Below are 25913 nucleotides of genomic sequence, written 5' to 3' on the forward strand. Positions count from 1 at the left end.
TCAAACACTGTAGGCATCCATTTTATCAGCTAATGTTACTAGTTGTATATGTTTATTTATTATTTGCCTCAAGCAATACACTACATTTTTCAACACAGAAATACTGTTCCTCTGAAGACTCAGTTGGCACCATTCCCTTGCATTCCTCTCGCCCTTGAAGCAACGTTCTTAGCCACCTAATATTGGTGTTACATGCGCCTGCCTAAATCGTGTTTGGTGTTTTGTTCTTTTTTTTTAGGTAATTGAAGCGCAAAAAAACGGTGTTAATGCAAAACTTGTGCAAGCTAAACCAAAGATCTCGATCCTTTTCGCGTGTTAAGCCGGCTAAAAGGTTAATAATACTTTCGCTAATAATACAGCCCCCTCACCGTACGAGAGCGGAAGGCGAGCAGAACAGATACTGTGTGTCCGATGCTTTAGTTTTCATCTTTACGTAACGCTAACGACAATTAATACTGGGAAACTAACTTTCCAATTCGTGCCACAAGCTACGAAGCTCAAGTAAATGGTAACTAAATTTTGCATTACTCTTTTCTCTCTATCTCTCCTTTGCTTTTGGGACTGGAACACGACTTAGAATCTGACTGGAACACGAAGGTCGCATAGGAACTGGAAGGTTGTCGTCTGTCTGGTCCCGTCTAAAGTTTAAAATGACCGAATTTGCGCTACTGCGCTCGCTTAACGCCTTGCCGAACTCATGCAGCCAGTCTACGAATAAGGATAAATGCATTAAAACTCGCCTACAACACCGGGGGAAATAGGTTTTCTTTGCTTGTTGTTGTTGTCGATCATCTTTCTTTGGTTTCTGTTCAAAGCGCTTGCAGGAACTGTTTTCGGGACAGCTTCACTCGCACGTTCTCGCATTGGCCAACTTCGGCATCCGACGAACGGTACTTCCGTCACTCTAGTTAAGCGTGACGTATTGAATGAAGTCCGAGAACAGCTCCATCGAATCTCATAATGAGAGATCATCGTCCGGCTCTAGGCAGCTGAAGAGATCGTTCAGCTGATCATCGCGACGCTTCGTTTTGATGACCGTGGTCGGTGGTTTGTGATCCTTGCGTTTCTGTAACAAAGGGACAGAGATGAATAAGAAGTTAGAATAATACACCCCTTTTTTACATCTGCCATTGCAAAAGGGATTTTAATTAAAGCGAACAAAACAATTCGACGGGCGTAAGACGGGTTACGGAAAAAGGGTGCCCTAATAATCATTTGCTCTGCGGAAAATGTTCCTCATCTTCCCTCCTTCTTTCTCGGTGAAACAATTCACACCGAGAACAGTTTCAGCAATCGAAAACAATCGTAAGCCCCCTGCAGAAAAATGCAATTTAACGGATCACTGAATGCGAAACTTTGTATAAAGCCGCCGGGTTGTAAAACCGCAAGATGTTTGGAGCGCCTAAACCGTCTGATTGGAATCGTACCCTTTACGTGACCGAAATTGAGAATCCTGGTTAGCGTTGTAGATTTTTTGTTAAAGAATAAAATCAAACTAATTTTAGAAGTAAATAGTAAGTACTGGCATGGCACATGCACAAAAAAGGAATGGCTTTTCCTGAGCCTTTATTTTGCTATTACGACATATACAGGACCTTGAGGTCCTTTAACTGGGTAAAGACACCCATTTGTTCACGTAATCGAAAAGAATCGGGTTCCTTTGGGCTGTTGCACGGATGCGTCTTTCCTTTTCAGGATTTCAAATTTTTAACTGTGCGAATGTCACATTAGCTCACAATATGTCCGATAATCAACATTTTTATTTTACATTAATTTATAAATAATGATAAAATCTTGATTTAATAATAAAATACTACAAATTGTAGATTCAATCATAATTCTAACATAAAAGTGTTAAGAAATACGTTAACAAAAGATATCATGCTTTAAATAAATTAATAGTGTTACTGAGTAGACAGAAAAGCCTTGTTACTCTATACTAGTGCACTCCAACCTTTTTAGGATTACAGACCACATCCAGTGTTGTTTTTACCTTTTTCGTTTTTACTCGGGTAAATATTGGGTATTTTAGTTTGAATGGAATTTTCAATTATTTTTTTGTGATTTATGTACAAAATCTGTTCGAAAGCTTATTTAAAAAAAAATCATATACTTATATGCAGTTTAGGGAAATACATGGTCTCTTTACCTACACGTTTAATAAATGTTATTCTATTTTTGACGAGACTATGATTCAATACCTGTATTTTCCCATTAAAAATGTTGTGCTATCAGATATTGGTTTGTTAACGATTTGTTCAAAGTTTCTAAAATCTTCAATCATTGAGAGCACTTACTTTGTCCTCAAATTGAGAACTCTAAGATTTTTATGGGTTCTAAAAAAGCGAGTCGTATAAAAAAGTTGAATACGCGATTAATCAAAGCGTTTTACCTGGTACATTTGGCTTCTTCTAAATTAGATTTATCAGATCAAGGAACGTAACTAGCATCTGGTAAAAAAGGACTCAAACGAGTTTATATATAAGTCGGCTGTTAAAAAGGAAATTGACAACTGAAATAATCTTTATGCAAGTTTGAGTGGTTTTAAAAAATACAACATTTAACCTAAATATTTAAAATAAATTGGCAAGACACAACACAACACTCTATCAAATTCATAATAATTGTAACTTTAGTCTGATTCCTTTTTTGGAAGTAGGCAGATCGTTTGTCGATAAATGTACAAAATCTAGGCTTAGCCGGCTTCGTGATACTAACTTAACAACATACCCATCGTGGGTACTGAATAAGTCTCGAAAGTTTTTAAACGACGGCATGTCCGCGTAGGATGTTACGCCAAGGAGAAGAAAAGACTTAGTACAGTAAAAGAAAATACAGTAAAAAGAAGTTCCCCTGAGGCATCCCTCAGAATGCCTAAGAATTATATAATTGTATTTAAGGGTGGTTATTTAGAATACATAAATGTTATACATAGCCGGTCTCATGGTACGACTCGTACGACTGAACAACATGCCCACCATGGGTTCAAGCCCCAAATAGACCGTGCCGAAATTCGTAGGACTGACTATCCTGCTATGGGGGGTAATGAAAGCCAACTCCACAAGAGGTACAGGTAGGCCTTGACCGATAATGGATGTTGAGCAAAAAGAAAAAAGAAAGAAAGAAAGAAAATGTTTTATAATCTCATGTTTTGTATATACTTTTTGTACTTGATAAAAAAAACAAGAGTAAGTGAAAAAACACTCAATAGTAGTTATAGAATTTAATACTAGTTAGTTAAGTAAATTTAATACTTTTGAGCACTATAATAACAAAAACTGATAATACTTTATGAGTTTACCATACCACAGCAAAGTGCAGTGTTAACAAGGTTCAAATTCAAATTTGGACAGTGTGTGGTTGTATCTGCTGGTTTTATTTATGATAGGTTTTAGAGAAGCCGATTTTAAAATCTCATATAAGTTCGCAGTATAAGTTCATCATATTCTCTTATTCAAAATTGTAGTAATTAGTTGTGAGTCGAAAATATTTCCACATAATCAATAAAACCCGCAATAGATAGGATTTTTTTTAAATTTACCTCATATTACACTCTCCCGAGGGGTTAATGCAGCCAGGACGTAATAAAATCACAAACAAACAAAAAGTTGTAGGTCCCGTGGTACAGACGCACAACTTAACAACATGCCTGTCATGCGTCATGGATCAGCGGCAAACATTAGACCTGGACCACTGGTCCACAAACTGTTTGGCCAAAACCACAAAAGTCTACAAAAATGTGCGTAAAATTCTAGTGAAGAGCCAAATTGATGAAAACCATAAACATTATGAAAATACTATAAAATTCATTAAACAAAACAAAACAAAAGCCGCCATCTAGGCATCAAATCAGGGCATATGGCTGGCGAGCCGTACTTGGCTAATCACTGACCTAGACCGACAACGGTTGTTACGTCAAATAATAAGAATGAGTATATTAGCTGTATTATTTTTGTAGATTTTGTTTTTTGTGTTTTTAGTGCAGAGTCTTGTGCATGAAAATGCCAAAATTACTTATTAGGCCTGCGGCCTTAGTAACTCGGTAGCTTTCTTAATAACTCGGTAGCGGTTGCAAAAAGGTTTCAACATAGGTGTATGACACCAAACATAAACCATGTAGATTCAGGTGAAAATGTTGGTTCCTCGAACCAATTTAAATATTTTATTACGACTGCCGTTTGCAAAACAAGCAAGCAATCTAAACCCCACACTTATTCTGGCAGTGAAATCGTATTTATCATAATTCGTTCACACCATTCGATTCGGCACCGCAGCACGCAACCACACGCTATTGGCTTGGCCGTAGTACCGACTGCCGTACGTACGTGACTCGTTGAACTTTCGAACATAAATTTCGCATTGGCGGCTTGATTTTCTTCGATACAAACCACCGGACAGGCCAGGGGTAACTTTACGCAGTGCACAAGGGCACAGTGGTGATGGTGGTGGTGCTGGTCGTAACGCGTGGTATAGCTGCAGCCGCATATGCACTGCATACATAACATTTTGACCTGTCCCTTGCTCCGAAAGGCGGGCATCGCAATTGGCATGCACTAGAGCTTTAGGTTGTTTATCGACTAAACAAATTAAATGCTATCATAAATACATGTATTTCCAAGGGCGGCACCGATGTGTCGATGAATGCCGGGCTAATGAATGCACATCCAGCCAATTCAAACACGATAAGACAAAGAAATGTGCAAATCGACTCACAATCAGCATGGTAGAGGTCGTTTTGGTAGCCGATTCCAGGTCCTGTTCCTCGTTCTTCACCGAGCCGGATCCATTGTCACCAGCCGCGTTACGGCGCAGCTGCTCCAGCGTCCAGTAGTTCTTGCCAAAACTGTCAATGTCCGTATCGTCCTCTTCGCAGTAGTTTTCATCCGGATTGATTTCGTCCAAATTGAGGCCCTCCTCCTCCTCCTGCTCCTCCAGAACTGTGCGACCATGCGCGCGGGGCATGCAAATAAAGAGAAAGAGATGGGAAGGAAAAAAACGAACACAAAGTCGATTAAATAAAAATCGCTCAAAACACGTCCACATAATTATGCTGCACAGATCCACCACCATACTGCGGGGCGGTTGCAATGGGGGTGGTTGTGGTGCACTTTTGTTTTTTTTGCACCACGTCATGCCATGAGATAAAGAATTGCAAAAAGATTGGCGTTTTTGTGTGTCCGCCCACAACAGTCCCTTACAGTCCCGTATGTTGTCAACGTCCTCCTCCTCCTCGAGGCTGTCCTCGATGTCCGTATCGTCCGGTTCGGACTTGATGACACACAGGGGACCGCCGGCCCCTTCGTACCGCTTCACGTTCCTGCCCACCGGTGCACCGTCCGGTACGTCGTCCTCGTCCAGTATTTCCGTCTTGATCGTGCTGAGCGTACCGGAATGGCCCGGTCCGGCGGCGGCCGGTACCAGGCTGAGGCGCTTCGGCCGCTGCTCGACCGACACCACCAGCTGCGGCTGCTGCGGCTGCTGGCCGCCAGCCTTCTGGCGTTTGGGCGTTTTCGGCGTGGTCGTGTCCTCGGGCAGCGCGATCGGCGCGTTGTGCCGCCGGAAGCGAATGATGATGTTTTTCCCGTCAATGACCTTGTTGTGATTGGCTTTGAACGCTTGGATCGCTTCCTCCACGTTCGTGAAGCGTATGAAAGCGTAGCGGGTGTGCTTGATGCGCTGAGCGTGACCGATATCGATGCGTTTGGCAGCGGGAAACATTTGCTTCACCGTCTGCACCGTCACCACGTTGGGCAGGTTGCCAATGAACAGCGTGTACGGATCGATGTCTTCCGGCTGGACCTGTGGGGGGGAACCGAAGCAAAGAAGGAGAGGTATGGTAAAATACGCCCGAACACCGCAGCAAAACACAGTCACAGTCCTTCCCGCAACAGAACAAACAGAAAAATCTATCCCCTATTTTCATACCACCCAAATGTCGTTGTACACGCGCCACCCTTGGCACAAAAACACCGATTCGCATGAAAACAAGAGCGAATTGGGGAGGGATATCCCAGTAATCCTGCACACGGCACCCGGGCGATAACCAAACACAATAAGGCCACGCACGTTCGAATAAAAATTTACATAAACCGCTCGGAATTGCGATATGATGAGCTGCAGCAGCATACGCGCGTTATCCGCGTGCAACCGTAAAGCTCCAGCTCCATGAGCAGCGCAACGGTCTCGAAGGTCTCGGAGCAGCCGGAGAGTTCATTTCATGCGGAGCCTCCCGGAAAAGCTACTGCAAAGATTACTACTGGCCGTGAAGCTGTGGCCGGATAGAAAGGGGTTTGCATACACAAACGAAATGTAAACACACCGCGACAACCGAGGACAACACAAAATGGTTGAGCGGTGGCCCAACCGGTGTTTTGGGGAACGGGAGGTTGGAAGGAAAAACAAAAATAAATGTCCAACATGGCACGGTGGGAAAGCGGGGGAAGGCATTTCCCGGGCCGGAGTGCCGGAAGCAAGATTGCCAGCGGGCCTGCAAGATAACGGAGCTGGCCCGGTTTTTTGGACGACTTCCAAATAATTTAACGCTCTGACATCAGAGACAGAAATCGGACTCAGCGACTGTATGATAACAACTTGGTGCTGTCCGTCCGTTCGTCCGTCCGTCCGCTGGTGCACCGTGAAATGGGAGGGGAGGGTTTCGTGGTTTTTGTACCGCTTTTTCGGCCAACCGAAATATACAGTTGCCCGATACAGCCAGTGACTAACAGAATCAAAAGAGTGAACGAATGAGCGCAGGAAGGCCCGGTGAGGGCGGGAAAATGCCGTTCAAAAACTATCCAGCACGTGGGTGATTGGGCACAGCTTTTCACAGCTTCTGGCAGAGGACAGCAAAAGGGAGGGTTGAGGGTGTAGAGTGGGTTAAATTATCCGGGGAGAGCAAAAAAAAGAGACAAAAAAAAGGCCAAACAAAAAACTAACTAATCCTGTCCAGGCCCTGGAACAGAAGCCAGCCAGCGAACTAAACGTTCGGAATTTTTGAACGCTTGCCATGGTACTCGACGCAAACGTACACGCTACAGCGAGGACATCGGACAGAAAAGGAAAGTAGGAAAGAGGAAGGGGAAAAGTGAGAGCCTTTTCGTGCCTTTTCCACTGTTTGCTGGCTTCTGGAGGCGCTGGATTAAAGGACACTTGCTAACCTTGGCATGGTGGCAGTTGCCAAACGATGGATAGTTACCGGTTGGTTTTTTTGTATGTATATGTTCACATTCTCTGCCATTTTTGCCAAAATCGGCAAAGGACTGGAGGATTTCTGGGCCGGCAGAGGAGAAGTGAGAAGGATACCGAGCAGTGGTGGTGACACTGTTACACATTTTATGCCGAACATGTTGAAACGCTAACCACCCCGAGGGCCACTATTAATTAACGGTATAATAAATCAAACCCGAATGGACATGCCCAAACCACCGCCGCCTCCTCCTCCCCGTTAGTGAAAAGTAGTCCACCGGGATTACATGGCATATGCACTTATTGGCTTATAGAGCAGAGCAGAGAGCGAGCAGGGGGAAAGATCGCATCCAACCCCTGATTTGCATCCGATTCGTATGCAACGAATTTGCATATCAGCTTTCGCAATGTGCAATTTAATTTCCTCCAGGTAATCCGTACCTGGATGATGGTGGTGGTTCACTGCGGCCTGGGAAGGTGGGAAGAAAGCAGGGTTCTGTTTTTGTCAGTTCAATCTCCTTTCCAGGATGGTGTTGGTTGGTGTGTAAAACGAGGTCAATTGAATTGAGCACCAACCTCGGTAGGACCAAAAGTTACTGATCAATACAAACACAATGCACACCATTCACGGTTGGTGTGCCGTTTGCTGCAGCATGGTGACGCGATTCACACATACGAACCACCGTTGCTACAGACGGAGATGCTGGGGATGCTGTCGAACCAGTTAACCTACATTATGGACGGTTGACTGCGATACTGCGAATGGGGCGTAAAACTAATGATGGGAATTTGAGGTGAGATTAGACAACCTGGTATTGGGGATAGTGATAGAGAAAAAAGGATGTAAAATGTTTCCTAAAAGTCATGTTTTAGTCTCTTTTTTTGTTACGCATGTTGCAGTGAATTTTTAGCTTTTGCTTTTAACTGAAAACAGTATTTAAACAGTAAGTCTTGTCAGCAAAATTCACAATTAACTGTTAAATTCTTACATAACCATTCAGGATTTTATCTCCAAAAAGGAATATTACAATGCATAACTCTATTGCAGGATTACTTCTTTATATAAAATTGCAAGTATCAGAATTGAGTAAAATCAATGCTTGAGTAAAATGCGCAACACATTAGGGCCGATTATATGAGTCAAACGGAAACCGTTAGTGTAGAGTGATTTTGTTTGACACTTTTCCGTTTAACTCACATAATTGCCGCTGTAAAAAGGTTTCTTAATCGTTGATGATCGTTGGTTATTATGTTTGAATGCACCAATATAAAAATGATTAATGAGGGGTTTTACGATACTACCCAGCTGTTTTATATAGAGTTGGACAGTTGGCAACTGGAATGATGTCAACACTCCATACAAAACCACACACAAAACTAGCCTCAAATTTTCTGCCTTGATTATTTCAACCTGAAAAGTATGTAAACAAACGCAGATTTGTCACGGGCGCGTTCAGGCCAGCTCATAAACGGTTGAACGGTTTTTTTTGTTCTCAACATGATGCTTCATTGAAAAGCGATCATGTAAACAACTTATGTTGTCATTTAGATAATATTTTAAATAATATCTGCTGTATATCAGATGTTTTGAAGATTCGCATTATAACTAAAATATATGTGGCTACACTATATTAATCGAAGGAATTGTTATTTTGCATTTATATTCTCGCATTTCGACTATTATTGGGTATAAATGAATCATTATATAAAAATTAACATAACAAAAAATTGCAAAAACCATATATGTACATGACAAAGTTACTTTTCATTTTGTTGATCTTTTTGCAAAATTTCATGACAATACGCTCAATCTGTTACAAGATATTAAGATTTGAAGTCAGTTTTCCCTGGCTATCATATATGATAACCATGGCACCCCAGGAAACATAACTGGCTCTCATATATGATAGCCATGACACTCAAAGTGTTAATAAATAAATAAAAGTACTATTTGTACGCATTCCTAACAGAAACAAAGAAAACTGAACAATTTTTAAATGTATCTTTTTTATACACAATTGCTGAAATCGAATATGGCGGACCTTAACTGTCAAATAGATACAACACGATCAAGGTGCATTAAAAATATCAGGTGGTGGAAAGGGGTCTTTGGGGCGTTCCCATAGTTGAGGGGCTTTACGTCATTTTAACACCGTTAACCATTGGTTTCCGCACACATTGGTTTGGAGCAGATAAAACAGATTTCTTTATTACTACGTGCATTTTTATATGTTTATTGATTTTATCCAAAAAATGAGATACATTAACTAAAGAGTTGATGATTTTTTTAGTTACGAAATTTAAAATCATGTGAGTAACAGTTCTAATATCACTTAAATCGTCCATATGTTTCATAGATAATGAGGAATAAATGTGAAAATAGGAAAAATAAATAATTTTTTAGTTTTTATGCTCAAACATATCGAAAACACAATGAATTATACAAAAAAAAAAAATCACGAAATAACGCGTAATAACACACTTCAATTTATTTTTTAATGTTAAATAAGAACTCATGTACCGGTTTCGTAGTACAGTCGTCAACTCGTACGACTTAACAACATGCCCGTCATGGGTTCAATTCTCAAATAGACCGCGCCGCCATACGTAGGACTGACCATCCTGCTATGGGGGGGAATCAATTAGTCACTGAAAGCCAAGCCCACAAGTGGGTACAGGCAGGCCTTGACCGACATCGGTTGTTGAGCCAAAGAAGAAGAAGAAGAAGAAGAACTCATAATGCCCAAAATATATTTCTATAGTATATTGAATAGCAAAAATGTGGTAAATAAATTATATGAACAAATGAAATAAATGTAAACAAAGTTTGAATCTCGGGGATCTTACGTCAAGTATCGAATTGTCAAAATGCTCTAGATTCCACCACCTGATCTTATTAATCCACCTTGAACCCGGATGATGAATACTGTTCCACTAACAGATTAAAAATTTCTGCTTTCTGGCTTAAAATATAGAAGGAGCCAATATTGGTACATAACAATATTCAACTAACGTTAAACCAAAACATACAAAATTACTTCATTACCGTCAGTAAACGCCGAATCTTAAAGCAAATTGTAATGATTTGACTTTTGATCTGTCAAATTCAGAAAACTGCGTATCTCCGAATCCGCGTATATCGAGAACCGCGTACCTCGGAAACAGACTGTAATCAAATTTCTGATATTATTTCTGATCCGATAGAAAATAAAAATAAAACCCGACTAACAAAAAAAAAAATCCTTTAAAAAGACAATAAATGAGATATTTAGAACGAAAAAAAGTCAAGTTGAACCGAAACATTGAAAAACTAAAGTTAAAAAAAAGTGATCAAAAAACATGTAGTCGTATAATTGTGTGACGCACTGTATTCAACCCATGCGATTGAAAAAAATACTACGAGGCCCGGTGAAATATACAAAAAAAATTTAATCTTTGCCTTCAACATTCCGTCCTCACTATTCATAAGATGCATATGTCGTGTTAGTTTGTGTGTTTCTCTTTGCCGACTGGAAATGAATTTATTAGCAGTGAAACTGTGTTACACTAAAACAGATCAATTGTGGAGATAAATGTTCCCATACTATTTTACATACATATATACATCTGGCCGAATGAACTGTCTAACACTAACGCCGGCTCTCACTGTGACCGAATACATAAATTTACATAAAAATACACACATATTCCACATCTCGGGGCTCATGCCAATGCCAATCGTACGAGAAAGCGATTACACAACCCTCCGTCGTCGTACCTACAGTGCAAAAGGTCTTCTGCAAAGTTCAGTTGCAAAAACGATGCTGAAGAAAGTTTGGCTTCTTGTTTTCAGGTTGCTTTTTTTGTATTATTATTATTCTGGTGTCGGTTGGCCTTCCGGGTTTGCTCTCCACCGAATGGAAGAGGACAGTTTAGCTGTCCGGGGTTTTCCAAAAAAGGAAGAGAAAAACTTTTAATTCCATCCGAAAACTTTCGCATCCAAGCCCACCCCAGGACGTTAACAATGGTCGTCCGTGGTCGTTGTGCCCTTCTTGGCAGAAATTACATTTCTGCATAAGCTGAATCGATAAAGCAATACTCTCTCGGGCTGCCCGAAACGAGCGAAAGGAGGGCTGCGTTCTTCCGATCCGTCCGTCCTTGCTTGCCCTGCCATACCCAACCGTCCAATGTACTGCGCCATTGGAGTGGAGTGGTGGATTTTGGATAAAATGGTTCCCATATGTTTAATGCATCGAATCATTTATGCTCATAAAAATTAATAAGGCTCGCTAAATGAATTAGGTCACATTTTGTGTCACATGCGGCTTTCCAGGATGCTGCTGCCGGCTGCTGCTCTGCCGCATGTGTTAGCATAATTTGGAACGAGCAGTCTTGTCCGTGCTCCTGTGCTTTCATTGCGTGCTGTCGATTGCGAGCAATATTCGATTGACATGGCCCGTTGACAAATGTGCCAACAGTTTCGAGATGGGTTCCGGCTTTGGTCCCGAGAGCATGGACATTTGCTGACAAAACGATAAGCCCGGCGCGTACCCCCTCGCTATGGACGGTCATGTGTATGTGTGGATTGGTGGTGTAAAGAGGGCACCAATTTTGCTCCGCGCTTGTGCCCTTACCGGGCTGCACATGAAATCAACAGGGAAAAGCACCATCAAAAAGCATCGATTCTGGCTCTCTTTCTCTCGCTGGGGAACCACTGAGCTGGTGTCCGGATGTTTGGTGAAAATGCGTACCAGTACCGCTGGGATTATCCAGTGAGCCGAGCGTGAAAGGATGGCAACACGTCTCGCTACATCCCTAAACACGGGGATGCCCCGATCGCAGGCTAACTGCAGCGCAACGGAAAAGTTTACCGCTTCGGCAGAAAAGTGCAACCGCAGCTGCTGCTCCCGTAACCGTATTATACGCAACCACTCACAGCAGCAGCAGTAGTGGCAGCAGTGGCAGCAGTGGTAGCGAATGGCTTCAGGCCAGAATTATATATGATGCCCCTGACTGGGGTTGTTTACCGTCCCATCCCTTATGGATGAGCGGCAACCGCATATTGGCGCATGTACCGGATCAGCCGTCCCATGCGGTAGCCACACACTGGAGCGAAAGCGTGCTATACGCACACATAAACACACACATAAACATACATACACACACACTACAAATGAAGGCCAGCAGTCAATCCTGGGTGGATGTAGGCACCGATATGGCACCGCGTGTGTGTGTGTGTCTAGGCACAAGAGATTGGGTACAGCAGGTTTCTTGATTCCTTTCGCAGTGAGCGGGACTAAGGAAGGGGAAGGACTAACATGCTGCACTCCCATTGTTTATGGCAATCCGCTTGATGAATGCACACAGGCCGGCAAAACTTTCCAAAACTTTAACCGGAGGAAACACTGTTTGCACACAGTAGCCTTTCGTAGATACAACTGCTGTGTTCGCTTTATGTTCCGGGTGTGGTGTACTCGGGTGCGCTGATGTTTTAAGTATGATTTAGGAAATGGAAAGTAGTGGAGTACTTATGACTGTTTTTGATTAGTGTTTCTTTTTTTAGAATTTTAGTTTTTGTTTGTGTTTTTTTGTTGTTGTTCCTTTCGTTACTTTAATTTAATTTCGTCATTGCTTAATGCACATACATCATGCAGAATAAAATCAAAATTTGGTTTTGTTTTGTGTTTTAAACATTGTGTCGTTCAAAAAGTGACTAAAATAATATATTTTTAAAATTATTTCTTTAATCTATTATTACGGCCCTTCCATATTGTCGAGTTTTTTTCCGCAGAACTTTTTTTACTTTTACTCTTGCAATATTATTGTAACCATCCACAATTAGATATGTAATTTTTATTTCAAAACAATGTATGTTTAAATTTGGAGGACTGGGAAGCATTTTTTTTACAGTTGTAACGAATTTTTTTAGCGAGTTGGAGAGATTGGTAAGCTCCTTTGGAGTTCCCGCGAGTATGCCGCTCATCTTCACATCTAACGTACAGTGAGTGTCAAAACATTAAGAACAAAAAATAAATAGAAACACTTTTAGAATTTGTCCCTCAATTTATTGACCGTTAATATTGTTCAAAAAAATGTTTGAATAATTTCTTACAAAACTGTGGGTACTATGCCAATAAAGAATGGCAACAGTTCAAAAATACAGTGGAACCCTAACGAGTTTGATCCGTTCCAATGACTCACTCGTTATGCGAAAAACTCGTTATGCGGGAGGCTCTTTTGTATACAACTGCACAATTGGCAGTTTAGAACAAATTTCGGGATAAAATTATTTTTGCAGAAATTGTTAGTTTTTATCGTTTGTAGTAAAGTATTATGATAGTAAAAAACATTTTACATGTAGTTCGCATCCATACCACCAGGTGGCGCTTCATAAAATAGTGTTTTAAGGGATCTTTGCTTTTGTTTTTGAATTTTGTGTGTTTTTTTTCTTGTATTTGTTGTTTCTAATAGTATAAACTATTTTAAAATATACTGTAATGTTCCATAATATATGAACAAAACATAATAATTTTGAATAAGATAATTTTTTCTGCTTTGTATAGGACAATTGTAGCTAATTCTCATCACTTTTACTCACAGGTAGTACGAATATTAAAAATTTACATACACAACTTAGGTAGATGCTATTACAAGCTTCTGACGTCTAGTTCACATTTCTAAAGACATGAATAAATCCATTTAAATAATTAGATAGAGCAGGTACATTGAAATAAAGTACTTCTCAAATTTGTAATGAAAAGCAACCCATATTGTTTGTCTTTGAATATTCATCCAATACTTTTCCAAGTCCTGTACTGCCTTCAGAAGGGGTAATAAAACTAAAAATCCGATGTTCTTGGTTTTACAACTATCCAAAATTCAACGATAGCTACAAACAAAGTAATTACTTCATTTGTAAAGTTAAACTCTGTCTTTGTTTTAGTGCGTGTAGCTACTGATATTGAACTGGTTAACGAATCAGAGGAATACAGCTCATTATACAAAATGTCCTTCTGGATGCATTTTCTTTCTTGCAAAATATTCTTTGTAGCATACTCCCCTCTATCCTTATATTTAGTTTGTCATGACTTTTGGGAGTTCCTTCTCCCACATTCATAACGTTTTCCTGTTATGCGTATAATTTTAGAATTACTTTCCTTACATCCGTCTATAATCTGGAGTAGCACCAAAAGGTATTTGGCTTCATTATATCTAATAATAAAGTTAGGATAGAATAGAAATTTACATATTATAGAAGTACATGAGCTGAAACTAAGATACACAGCTTCGTAATCGAAATTAAAAGTGATCAAAAGCACGTAGAATATATTTTTGTAGAATACACTAAATACGCTCCACTAGGCACCTATGGAGCCGCCTAGTTACGCATGTGTCTGTTTTTAGAAAAAGTTGATGTGAAAAAACTTCAATAAAATTCGCGTTCGCAAACTTTCGCAGAATATTTCTTCCCAGATTGATAGTATATATATTACACTATTATGTGACATATATGAGACAACACCACTCTACGCCACTTCCATAATGGCATCAAGTCAAAAATTAAAATGATGAAAATTTTCGGGAAATTTTTTCAGTTATTATCGTATATTTTTGCATAAAATTAACTTAACTCAAAATCTTTAAAATTTATAAAGCTGGCTAAATATCCTTTTTAAAATGTCTAAATTTATAAAAACGGTTCATATTTGAAAAAGTTACAAAAGTTCAAAGTTTTCCAAAAAAGTGAAAATTTTTCTGCGTTTTTTTATCAAGTCTCGACTTTGAGAGGTGTTTTCTAGAGAACCAGAAAAGATAAAGAGCTCATATTTGGTATTTTTCTTAGTTTAACCCTTAGTATTAAAACCTATTATTTGGAATTGCGCTATTACAAAGTTGATTTTTTGAATTTCATCCCGGCAAATGCCCATTGTGAACTGGTATGAAAAGTGCAATTAATTGGTTCCAAGTCAAGAAAAGTGCGGGTATATTGGGAATATATGCATCACAACCATACTAAACACTTCCATGTGGCAACAGTAATCCATTGATCAATTCTTAGTATCGAAATTTTCGCCTTCAGGAGAAAGTAGATGAAGAATGCATGCAAGAACACAGTCATCAATACTCCTCACATTTGTGAAATACACGCTTCTTAGGGAGGTACACTATACACTAAAATCCACGTCCTGCCCACTTCCACGACCCAAGAGAGTCTCCAATATTGTCAAATAAGAAGGAAGGAAATGGAACAATTAAACTGAAGACACTACTTCACTTACTCCACCCATCGATAAGCGCAGCAAAACTCTCAGTTCCGCTATCTGATCTGAAAAGAGTTGGACGTGGAGTGAACGCGCCCACGGCACGCTCCGGCTTTTTTCGATGTTTGTATGACTTCGTGAGTTTTGGGCTGGCGGTGGGAGTTAATGTGTCACCTCCCTTTCCACTTTTCCTCCACACTTATACCTGGTATTTTTGGAAAAAGCTTGATATTTAACGATTCTTAGTATTGACATGATCACGATTTCTTATCGGGAACAAAAATTAAATTGTTCGTTATGCGAGATTTTACTCGTTAAGAGGGGTATTCGTAGAGCGTTTAGATTTGCTCGTTATGCGAAACATTCGTTATAAGGGGTAGTCATTATGAGGGGTTCAACGGTATGTTAGTATGTATGATATCAAATATGTCAGTACAGTCTGCTCCCGAGATATGCGGTTTATGCGTTCCCGAGGAATCCGCGTAACTCCAATATTCGGTATTTTTGATTAAGTTTAATACTTATAACATTTATTTGATGATTTGATGATTTGAAAACATGGTATTTCTAGCTTTAAGGCGGGTTGAATTTTATAACAAAAATGCAATTTATACTGCTTTCGACAATTCATGAAGCAAATTGTACTGATTTGACAAATTTGGAAAACCGCTTATCTTTGAATTCGTGTAAGAGTTTAATCAGCTCTATTAACATTTTAAACATTTTGCTGATAATTGGAAATTCAATTATCACAAAAAAGCTACTCTATTTTTTTTATTTCGACAATTTGATAACCCTTTGATATTTGATAAATAACCGCTTCGCGATCGTAACCTATAACTGTTTTCCTGGTTTCTATGACGGATGCCTCCATTACATCTTGCCACCTTATCTTGAGCCTACCAAATGGGGCTCTGTCCTTTTTTGTAGTATAAAAGAATGAAATGAGTTGGGTCGTTTGGGTGCCATACGTATGATATAGCTAGTCTCTTGCTTATCAATGTATTAAGCTCTAGTTACCATACACCATTTCGATGGATTAAAATATTCTACAATCAAGCGAAGCGAAAGCACGTTTTAATCCAAGTATCACATTATCACAAATGGGTTTTTTGTGTGTGTGCCGATGTATTACGTATTGTGCAATAATGTAACAATTACCAACAAACAACTGCAACATTGTAATGGAATTGTTACAACAATTTTGCCATCAAATTGCCATCATAATTTTGTCATTAACATGCTATACTCTTGAGATAAAGTAAAAACCATGAAGATGGCCTTATTTAAATGGACACCTCTGTATGACATCTTCATTGGAGGCATACAGGAGCAAAAGAAAAGGGATTTAAAAAGCTTCGAATTGTTAAACTGACGTCTTAAAATACTTTGCCTTTTCTTACTTAAGTATTAGGCACTGTTGTAAGCTTATGTTATATATGTATTACAGAAGTATTCAATCCACCAATGAGTGTGAAAGAGCAAATAAATTTAAACCGCCCGCTCTGTCTGAACTGGTCTGAACAAAAATTAATTAGATTTTTCTTCTGAACAAACACGTGCTGACTGTTCCGGACCAAACGTGTACACTTGATTTTAGGACCACGTGTGCCATTGAAAGGCTTATGTGAATGTTAGATTCCTTTCCACACGAATCGCACTTTCATAGAGCCATTGTTGGGCGTACTCGTGCATTACAGATTGTTGGATATGATCGATTGATTGTTGTACGACGGCGGGGAAACAATTAATAACTATTGTAAAATATTTCTACTTCTTCTTTCAGCAAAGAATCACAGTAGCTCTAAGTTTCCTTGCCTAAATCAATATAATAAAACTGTTCATTGACTAATTGGTCCATTCCATGGCATAGTATAGTCGAGCACATGGGAAAGCTATCGGATAGGGGCTTTGGCATTCTGTCATCATTCGACACTAGGGTACTCTCAGTACTGATTTGACTGTTTTGCATGGTCGTCCCATTTTTTTAGTTTTATAGCAATTTGATTTAAGCGAGTTGATTAACTTAACACGCTTAAAGTATAAGTTGAACTTAACATATTTGTCTTTCTAATGAGTACGCCAGTATGTGAAGCTCTATTTATGTTAAAAAAAAAACATACATAATATGAATATTGTAAAGCAAACAAATAATAATTTGACTTATAACATAATATTACGTTATTAAAAAAAAACCTCTCATTGAAATTGTTTTGTTACTCATATAACATAAGTTTTTAAAATCTTAAAGTGAGTGAATTTTCGTCCTATAGGCCACGGGTTGTCCATTCAGACCCAGCAAAAAGCAATTTTCCCAATATTAATATTTTACCCATAACTCAAACTCTACCTGAATAAAATACAATTTAAATAAGAAACATGTCCTTGGAAAGAAAATCGAAAACCATTCTGGGCAGAGTAGCTTTAGCAGGCGTACAAACTGTTATCATAATGTGAGTGAGCATTATCTCGCACGCTTGCACGTGGTCCTCTGGAAAAAAACACCCCAACCTCTCCACAAATACCCCATCCCCGTACATACATACATACACCCACATAAAGACAGGACACTTTAAAAGGGAACACTCGAGCGAGCGTTCCCTCCCATTATGGTTGCTCAGCAGAACTGAACAAGCTGCTCGATTATATTTCATCACACTTAATAGGCATGTGCTTGCGAGTTTATGGCACTGCACAACATAATGATAGTATGATTGCGCCTCGGAAAGGGACGCTCGATTTGTTATCGCGATCGTGGCGTAGGCAAACACGTCGTAAATTCTCCTCTCCCCTCGCTCGCCCCAGATCAAACACGGTACGAACGTTTTGGGAAAGTGAATTTGAAGTGAGAAAGAAAAAATAACCGAAACACCATTTCTATTTACATTGCCGCTTTCACGGGACGGAGCAAATTTAAACATGCAAACACAGAAAGCACACACACACATACAGATTTACTCACCACGGGCTTCTGATCGGCATTGCGTGTCTTCCGTTCGACCATGATTTTGCCAGCACCGAACGGGATCCGTGAAATTTGCTTCATGACGCTGTCCACGTCCGCTTCCGGTTTCAAATGCACCACACAATACCTTTAACGGACGGAAATGGGCACACAGAGCAGCAAACAAAATAAATATGTACAAAAAATACTGTTAAAAGTGGAGCAACACACAAGCATTGAATGTAGAATGGGAATGGGTCGGATAAGGTATCCAAGCGTGAATAGGATTTTAGACCCGGGAGCGATTTCACGTTTTGTAAAACGCCAACGATAGCATCATTTGCACACAGGGCAGCACAGTTGCTACCTGTGCAGGATGCATTACACCGGACTGACCTTGGCGTTGCTGGACGATGGAAAATCACATTCTCGATGCTGGCCGAGAAGCCTTGAACGACTTCCTTGCTAAGGTGCGGATCCGGGAAGCGTAACAGCAGGACGTGCGGCTTCCGCAGCTGCCCGACCGCCTCCATCTCCACCAGTATTGCCTTGCGGGCATCTTCGAAGCGCCAGTTCTTGTTCGGATGCTTGATGGGGGACGTTTGCACCGATTTTTCCGCCTGGTGAAGATCGTTGGAAAAATCAAACGATCTGCGAAAGAGGTTAACGATAATAAGCCTAATGAGCAAACACTTCCATATCTCGGGACCAGGATCGTCCGATGTAACACGAGTAACAAAACTGAACGAACAAGCACACGCATTTTTTGTGGAAATATTTCACCGTTCTGTTTCAAAAACTTTACACTAATTCAAAACACTTCAATTTACATTAAAAAAAAAGTATTTAAATAAATCCGTATGCTTACATGCGACTCTTACGACGATTTTTGGCGCCATGCAGCAGATTCAGCATACGTCGAGGACAGTCGGACATCCTGCGTGCGCTCAGCCCGGAGCAACGTCTGTCGGCCGCGCCGGTTCGAAACGGAATGCCTCGGCCATCTCCGACGAGACCGTCCTGCTCGAGCGAAAGCGGTTGAATGAAGTCGCGCGACGGCAGCATCTCCTCGGCAAAGTCGGTAAAATCGAAGTCAGACGTTTCGAACCCGGAATCCACATTAAACCCCTCGCCCAGCATTCGCGGCACCACCGACTGCTGACAGCGATGGGCTGATCCACCAACACCGCCACCACCACCACCGGCGCCGCCACCGAGAATCATCCGCTTGGCGGTGGCGTGCGGCAGCAGTGAATATCGACTCGAAACGCTCGCCCTGCACTGCATCACTTCGGGGACGGGAAAACGGGGTTTTATTGGCACATTTTACAACAGATAAATCACCTTTCTGGCAAGCAGTGGCCCTTTTTGCTTCTTGCCCTACGTGCTTGCTGCGATTTTGCCTTTTGCTTCCCGTGCACCGTGTGTCTACTACGTACCGTTCTGCTGATGTCCTTTCGTCTTCATACAACCGTCTCTTCGCTTGCTGTACTCACTCACACACATACACACTCTCACGCACGAGCGACGGTTTATCTTCCCAGCGCGCTCGTTCTTCCCTGCAGCCAACCCGATTCGTTCTCTGTCGCACGCGTCCTTTGTGCTTATCCGCCATACGGTTGGGGTAGGTTTCAGGTTTGTATTTACCACCCACTCGATCGATAAGAACATAAACATCGAAAGCGTCTCCATTGGGGTGAGGTAGCCGTCGGAAAGGGGATGGAAAACATCCCCCCATTCGTGAAAGCTCAAGCGCAAACTCCGACTCCGTCTACCCGACAGTTCCGACAGTTTCTTTCTTTTCAAACTGCAATAATACGCCAAGGATGACCGTTTTCGTTGCGATTGCTGTGTTTATGTAACTCGAACGCCATTTATCGACTATTATTTACGCTACCAAAACAACAAGACGGTTGGGTTTACTCACTGTCCAACTTTTCGGTCATCATCATCGCGTTCAATTCCGACGGAGTGCGAAAGTAGTCTTCTAATAGTAGCACCTTTTTGTCGTTGATTTTATACCTCGACTCTTGCCATGGTAAAACACCACCCGGAGGAACTGGGGTTACCTCTCCCTGTTGAAAGCTGAACTGCTTTGTGACTAGCGGTATTTGTCCCTCGAATACGGCAATATATCTGGAAATTGTGAGATGCAAATAAACTTAAAACATGTTTTAAAATTTCTACCACACATCTACGCACTGCTTATCGTTGCGATATATTCTCAGTGGATAACGGTTCACCATGACACGGATTACAGCATTTATGAGAAAGAAAAATCCTAAAAAGTACAACAAATCCGTCTCGTTTGCCGTTAGTGTAGCGTACTCAATCTCGAACGGAACCACAATGTGATGGAAATCCTTCAAGTAAGTGAACGCACATATTCCACCGATGGCCAGAAAACTAAAAGATGTAACAATGTTGCATGCTGAAAATAAAGAGAAAAGACAATATTTTAATTTAAGAAATAATAAAGGCAGGATTTTTGGGTTATGCTTTTGAATCTGCTAAAGGCGAGCTTTTCCACCGTTACCAAACACCTGCGTCAGTTACAACTTTGCAATTACGAAAAGTAAAGATTTCCAAGATTTCCGAAAAGTAGAAAACTTCAGCCAATTAAGCATTTGAATCTGGTTTTGCTTAAATAACAAATTAATATATTTTCTTTTATTTTTTAAATAAAATATTGTAAAGCAAAAGATTGAACAAAAAAACTCGTTCTGGCGTAGCCAAACAGCGACGTGTAAATGCGGCTTCATCTTTTTGACAGTTGAAGCTTATTTGTAAACAAACTAAACTAATTCCAGCCATTCGCACGGGCAGCAAAAATTCTGCAAAATGAATATTTTGCCAAAAAAGAGGTGAGAATTATTAAATAATTGCTATGTACCTATAAAATTGGATCAACTATTTACTGAAAACTCCTCATCCATGGTTTAGATGGCACGTTCGCACCAAAGACAACATTGCTCGTGTCAGGCGAGATGAAGCTAAGGCAGCTGAGGAGGAAAAGGAACGATTACGCCGTGTAGCGCTAGCCGATCAGGAGGCACGGATCAATTTGCTTCGCCAGAAGGCCCGAACCGGTTCAGATAAACCGATAGAGTCCGAAACCGAGGTTCGCGTAACGGCCAAAGAGCACGTTAACTTTTTCAGCGAACTCGAGGAAGGAAAACACGACGGTGTCAAGCGATCGAACGCGGAACACGAGAAGGAAAAGAAGGAGGAGCAGGAAAAGTACGAAAAACAGATTGGCTATCTGACCTATCTGGGGCAGGATACGAACGAAGCGCTCGGCAAGCGGGACTGGTACGATACGGCCCCAAAACGTGCGGAAAGCCTCGATGAACACGGAAAGCCGATAGAAGTTGGTTTAAAAACGAAAAACTATCATGATCCCCTGAACGTTATTCGACGGTACGTACCGAGTGCAAGTTTCAAACTACCCTCGGCTACCTCAGTCTCTAGGCACGCGGAACCGAGCGTTCCATGTCCGGACACCTCTCCGGCAGTACAATCGAAGACCCAATATACAGCACTGATTGGGCAAACGGGTCGTAAAGAATCAAGAAAGCGAAAGTTAAGTTCGAGCTCTTCAGATACATCACGCCATTCGAAGAAAAGAAAAAAGAAACATAAGAAGCACAGCGATAAGAAGAAGAAAAAGGAAAAGCGGAAGAAAAAGAAACATAAGAAATCCAGTTCGGACGAGGACGAAAGTACCGAGGACGAAGAGGTCGCGAAGGCAAAGAAAGCACAGCTAGAACAGATGCGGAAGCAGCGAATTGCGCGGGAGCGAGAGGAGAAGGAAAGGACGGAGAAGATGCTTGCTAAACTGCGTGGTGAACCGGATCCACCTCCCAAGACACCGAAGGAAGTAGTGCCACAGCATTCGGTGCCTCGTCAGAAGTACAATTCACAGTTCAATCCCGAACTGGCAAAGCAAAATTACGAATAAACCGCTGCTCAAGGTTCTGTCTTGTGTAACTACTTTAATAACCGATTTATTTCCCATTCCGCACCATCTACAGATACTTTCCGAACCACTTGTGATCTACCGGAGACAACCATCGGTGGCAACCGCCGAGATTGTTCTGGATGATGTACTTAAAGTTCCAAGGGTTTAGATTTTCTCGTTCCAAACGCTCCTCCTCCGCTTTCATGTTTTCCAACATCTCCTGCGAAACCACCATTGCCTTGAACGGCAGCTTAGGACACACGATATCGAGAATTTTCTTCGCCTCTACAAATTCTAGCTCTCCCGCCAGCTCCACAATGACGCGCCCACTCTTCACCGGCGTAACGTAGTGATCGATGGCACCTTTACCACCACCCATGCGCTGGCCCTGGCCCTGCTTCGTCACCGGTTGCCACGGTGCCTCGACGCGCCAAATGGCAAACATGCGGCTCGTATCCATCTTGCGACCGATCGTCAATCGCAACATTTCATAGTGGCCCCATCGTAATCGACCTCCCCCCGTCGCTACTATGCCGTACTGCTTGTGAACGAGCGAATTGTGCACCAGCTCAGGGCCGCGCATCCATTTCAGCTTCTTCTGCATCTTTGGTGCACGGAGATTGCTCGGCAGCTGCGGAACTTTGTCCATAAAGCGGAGTTTGGGCTTTTCTGGGATCTGAATATCTGTGGCAAATGGGTAAGCAGATAGTATCAAACGCCCTGTCAGTTTGCTGCAGATAGATCGTACGCTACTCACTGTCATATTTAATCGGTGGAGCAAAAAACTTCATGCCGGCAATCTGCTGACCGAACTGACCATGCAACAAGCCTGCCAAAAAGGGATTGTTTTGATAAAGTTAAAATGGACGGCGTACATTTGTTAGATTTGTATCACCTACCCGAAAGCAATGGTCGCAGCTTTTCACAGTTGGCCAGCATTTTGGACCCAGACTTGCGGGATAATAACAATTACAATTCAATCTAAATGCAGTACAAAAATTGCGTAAACACTCCCGGCCCCTAGCGTGTTTTGATTGAGAATGTAATTTCCCGACTGTCATCTTTAGTTCCATCCCCAGCCACTAGGGGCGTAGCACGTGCATTTGCGCACTGTCAATTAAGGCAGTGATGCCAAACTCAACCAAAACAGATTTGTTTACATTTCATGTAACTTTCGTTGCCGGTTTTTTGTACTTTTGTAAGGATTTTTAGAGTAAAGAAATATTATTGTAATAACAACGGCCTCCGAAAATAAGAAAAAAAGACATACATATTTCTCGTGCTAAAGTTCGCGTGCATTGAACGATCTCTCGTTTGTGGGCGCATTGGGTAAACAAGCGAATGTGTACTAACTTGTAAGATAGTTCTCCATCGGAGCGCGGTAAATGATGCTAAATCCGGCAGGTATGTTATCTTTCTTCAGGAAATATTCCTCACGTTTTATCACAGCCTTTCGGCATAGTACGGAAGAGGTGAATAAAGTTCGCTGTCTGTCGAAGAAGAAGAACGTGATTTTAGACGATTATTTCAGTGTTCAAATAACATAACTTTTGAAACTTACATCGCCGGTGATGTTATACTTGAAGTTCGTTTGCTTAAGCATAGAATTGGCCACGCTTTGGTCCGTAAACTATGCCCTAAATGCTGAAGAATCATTTTTTCGTCCCGGCTGGTTGCGATTTGTACACAAATGAAGATGCTTTTATTTACGTTTGGCAATTGTCATTCTGACAGCTGACAAAGCAGGAACAACTGATTGTTGTCAAAGACCAACTGTAAACAATCTCTTTTGTACGTGTAGCATCATCACTTGCTCGCCCGGAAAGCCTAGCGCATTAATTTTATCATCAAAATGCGACTCTTTGCCATTACGTGTCTCTTATTTTCGATTGTAACTGTGGTAAGTAGCCAGTATACTGATCCAAATCTATGGCACGTTTCTTAAATCGAATAACATTATGTTCTAGATTGGTGCAGAATTCTCCGCCGAAGATTGCCGGGAGCTGGGGCTTATCAAATCGCAACTGTTTTGTTCGTCGTGTAGTAGCTTAAGCGATTATGGACTGATCGAACTGAAGTAAGCACATGTAGATATATGATTGAATCGTTTATTATATATTTTGCCTGTTGCCTTGTATTACAGGGAGCATTGCCTAGAATGTTGCCAAAAGGACACTGAAGCCGATTCAAAACTGAAGGTGTATCCGGCGGCAGTGCTGGAGGTGTGCACGTGCAAGTTTGGCGCATATCCACAGATTCAGGCGTTCATTAAGAGCGACCGACCGGCCAAGTTTCCCAACCTAACCATCAAGTACGTGCGTGGTTTGGATCCGATCGTGAAGCTAATGGACGAGCAGGGCAATGTGAAGGAAACGCTTTCCATAAACAAATGGAACACCGACACGGTGCAGGAGTTTTTCGAAACACGTTTGGCGAAAGTTGAAGATGACGATTACCTTAAAACGAATCGTGTTTGATGATTTCCGCAAATAAACACATCTCAAACATTCTTCATGCTTATCTAGCCGGGGGGAGATAAAAGCTAGATAAGCGAACAAAAAAAAAACGTTTTACAAATTGAGCTATTGTCACCTTATTACCATTTATTAAGAGAACTCCTGACCTATAATGAAAAAAGTTTACCACTTACCCGAAACAGTTATTTGATACCGATATATTTACCAGAAAAGATCGTCTAAAAATGGAAAACATTAGATTGCCACGTACGTGTCGCGGACTTGCATGTACCCTGTGACACTGTAGATTGGAATTGTCTGGGAATGATCATGCTCTAAAATGGTCCTTACTACTCTGAAGTAGTGTTGCGCACTATAGAACGCACCCACGATTCCGAACCGACTCCGGCAAAATCGGAACCACTAGTTCCACCAGGAGTCTCCTGGAATTGGAGTCATCTGAATTCGTTCAAAGTCGGTCGGAGTCGTCCGGTGTCGGGCGAAGCCGGTCGGTGCAATGTGTTTGTGGTCAGGCATTTAATTTCTTCATATATTTTTTTCCATTTTCGCTTTGCAAGTTCTCTTCTTCAAACAATCCTTGCTTAGATTGCACGTGAAGGGGTCAGAGGTGGCTCATCATCATGATCATAATCATCACAACGCTTGTTTTCTAAGAATAGCAGTTTGAGTAAACAGGATTCGACTGAAATCGGAGTCCGTATGAAATGCTTGACCAAAAATTCTCCGAACAGCCCGGACTTTGGACGACTCGGAGTGATTCTAGTGGGTTGTAGTAGGTGTCCCTATAATATTCTTGAAAAAAACATTAATGGCTCCGGAACCGGCTTCGCACCAACAGCTCAGAACCGACAGCTCCGAACTAGCGATGGGAAAAATGAAGTTTTTGTCGGAATCGATTCCGGCTAGCTCTGAAGTTTTCTAAAAACAATCCAAATAGTAGGTCCGGCATCAGTTTCCTGAATCGTTACAGGAATTGTCTCCGGAATCAGAATCGGTTTCGGAATCTGAATTGACTCTGAAAGCAGTATCGATCGGAGTCGGTTTCGGCACATCGATCAAAATAATCGTTTGGGTCTAATAATGCTACATATTGGTAGTCGCAAAAA

General features: G+C 41.3%; 5 protein-coding genes across 5 annotated transcripts; 2 read left to right on the top strand and 3 right to left on the bottom strand.

Moving 5' to 3' along the window:
- Window positions 1–49: 49 nt before the first annotated feature.
- LOC120947483 (uncharacterized) lies at window positions 50–20162 on the bottom strand. The gene is made up of 7 exons (XM_040362847.2): window positions 19809–20162; window positions 19238–19658; window positions 18766–19020; window positions 18388–18517; window positions 5199–5799; window positions 4714–4937; window positions 50–1066 (listed from the first exon to the last, which is right to left on the bottom strand). Exons 1-7 carry the CDS (start codon window positions 20059–20061, stop codon window positions 956–958), a joined length of 1995 nt encoding a protein of 664 aa, XP_040218781.2. The 5' UTR covers window positions 20062–20162; the 3' UTR covers window positions 50–955.
- Window positions 20163–20196: 34 nt separating this feature from the next.
- Window positions 20197–24083, bottom strand: LOC120947487 (uncharacterized). The gene is made up of 4 exons (XM_040362850.2): window positions 23892–24083; window positions 23684–23820; window positions 20572–20800; window positions 20197–20505 (listed from the first exon to the last, which is right to left on the bottom strand). Exons 1-4 carry the CDS (start codon window positions 23984–23986, stop codon window positions 20289–20291), a joined length of 678 nt encoding a protein of 225 aa, XP_040218784.2. The 5' UTR covers window positions 23987–24083; the 3' UTR covers window positions 20197–20288.
- LOC120947485 (leukocyte receptor cluster member 1 homolog) lies at window positions 21114–22371 on the top strand. Its single transcript, XM_040362848.2, has 2 exons — window positions 21114–21233; window positions 21313–22371. The coding sequence occupies exons 1-2, from the start codon at window positions 21211–21213 to the stop codon at window positions 22328–22330; spliced, it is 1041 nt and encodes a 346-aa protein (XP_040218782.2). The 5' UTR covers window positions 21114–21210; the 3' UTR covers window positions 22331–22371.
- LOC120947486 (39S ribosomal protein L16, mitochondrial) lies at window positions 22345–23392 on the bottom strand. Its single transcript, XM_040362849.2, has 3 exons — window positions 23230–23392; window positions 23088–23159; window positions 22345–23014 (listed from the first exon to the last, which is right to left on the bottom strand). Exons 1-3 carry the CDS (start codon window positions 23267–23269, stop codon window positions 22398–22400), a joined length of 729 nt encoding a protein of 242 aa, XP_040218783.2. The 5' UTR covers window positions 23270–23392; the 3' UTR covers window positions 22345–22397.
- A 12-nt stretch (window positions 24084–24095) lies between the features above and the next one.
- Window positions 24096–24911, top strand: LOC120947488 (selenoprotein F). Its single transcript, XM_040362851.2, has 3 exons — window positions 24096–24230; window positions 24298–24407; window positions 24474–24911. The coding sequence occupies exons 1-3, from the start codon at window positions 24183–24185 to the stop codon at window positions 24805–24807; spliced, it is 492 nt and encodes a 163-aa protein (XP_040218785.2). The 5' UTR covers window positions 24096–24182; the 3' UTR covers window positions 24808–24911.
- Window positions 24912–25913: the final 1002 nt, after the last annotated feature.

Source organism: Anopheles coluzzii, chromosome 2, assembly GCF_943734685.1.
Source record: "Anopheles coluzzii chromosome 2, AcolN3, whole genome shotgun sequence".
Taxonomy (NCBI): Eukaryota; Metazoa; Arthropoda; class Insecta; order Diptera; family Culicidae; genus Anopheles; species Anopheles coluzzii.

Excerpts from the sequence above, each read along its gene's own strand:
- LOC120947488 (XM_040362851.2), top strand. The coding sequence starts at position 24,183 with ATGCGACTCTTTGCCATTACGTGTCTCTTATTTTCGATTGTAACTGTG. Across the intron at positions 24,231-24,297 it reads TATTTTCGATTGTAACTGTG|ATTGGTGCAGAATTCTCCGC; the intron begins GTAAGTAGCCAG and ends ATTATGTTCTAG. Across the intron at positions 24,408-24,473 it reads TATGGACTGATCGAACTGAA|GGAGCATTGCCTAGAATGTT; the intron begins GTAAGCACATGT and ends CTTGTATTACAG.
- LOC120947486 (XM_040362849.2), bottom strand. The coding sequence starts at position 23,269 with ATGCTGGCCAACTGTGAAAAGCTGCGACCATTGCTTTCGG. Across the intron at positions 23,160-23,229 it reads GCTGCGACCATTGCTTTCGG|GCTTGTTGCATGGTCAGTTC; the intron begins GTAGGTGATACA and ends CCTTTTTGGCAG. Across the intron at positions 23,015-23,087 it reads TCCACCGATTAAATATGACA|ATATTCAGATCCCAGAAAAG; the intron begins GTGAGTAGCGTA and ends CATTTGCCACAG.
- LOC120947487 (XM_040362850.2), bottom strand. The coding sequence starts at position 23,986 with ATGATTCTTCAGCATTTAGGGCATAGTTTACGGACCAAAGCGTGGCCA. Across the intron at positions 23,821-23,891 it reads AGTATAACATCACCGGCGAT|ACAGCGAACTTTATTCACCT; the intron begins GTAAGTTTCAAA and ends CTTCTTCGACAG. Across the intron at positions 20,801-23,683 it reads GATGGAGAACTATCTTACAA|CATGCAACATTGTTACATCT; the intron begins GTTAGTACACAT and ends CTTTATTTTCAG.
- LOC120947485 (XM_040362848.2), top strand. The coding sequence starts at position 21,211 with ATGAATATTTTGCCAAAAAAGAG. Across the intron at positions 21,234-21,312 it reads AATATTTTGCCAAAAAAGAG|ATGGCACGTTCGCACCAAAG; the intron begins GTGAGAATTATT and ends TCCATGGTTTAG.
- LOC120947483 (XM_040362847.2), bottom strand. The coding sequence starts at position 20,061 with ATGGAGACGCTTTCGATGTTTATGTTCTTATCGATCGAGTGGGTGGTA. Across the intron at positions 19,021-19,237 it reads AATCGTCGTAAGAGTCGCAT|ATCGTTTGATTTTTCCAACG; the intron begins GTAAGCATACGG and ends CCTCTTTCGCAG. Across the intron at positions 18,518-18,765 it reads CATCGTCCAGCAACGCCAAG|GTATTGTGTGGTGCATTTGA; the intron begins GTCAGTCCGGTG and ends CGTCCGTTAAAG.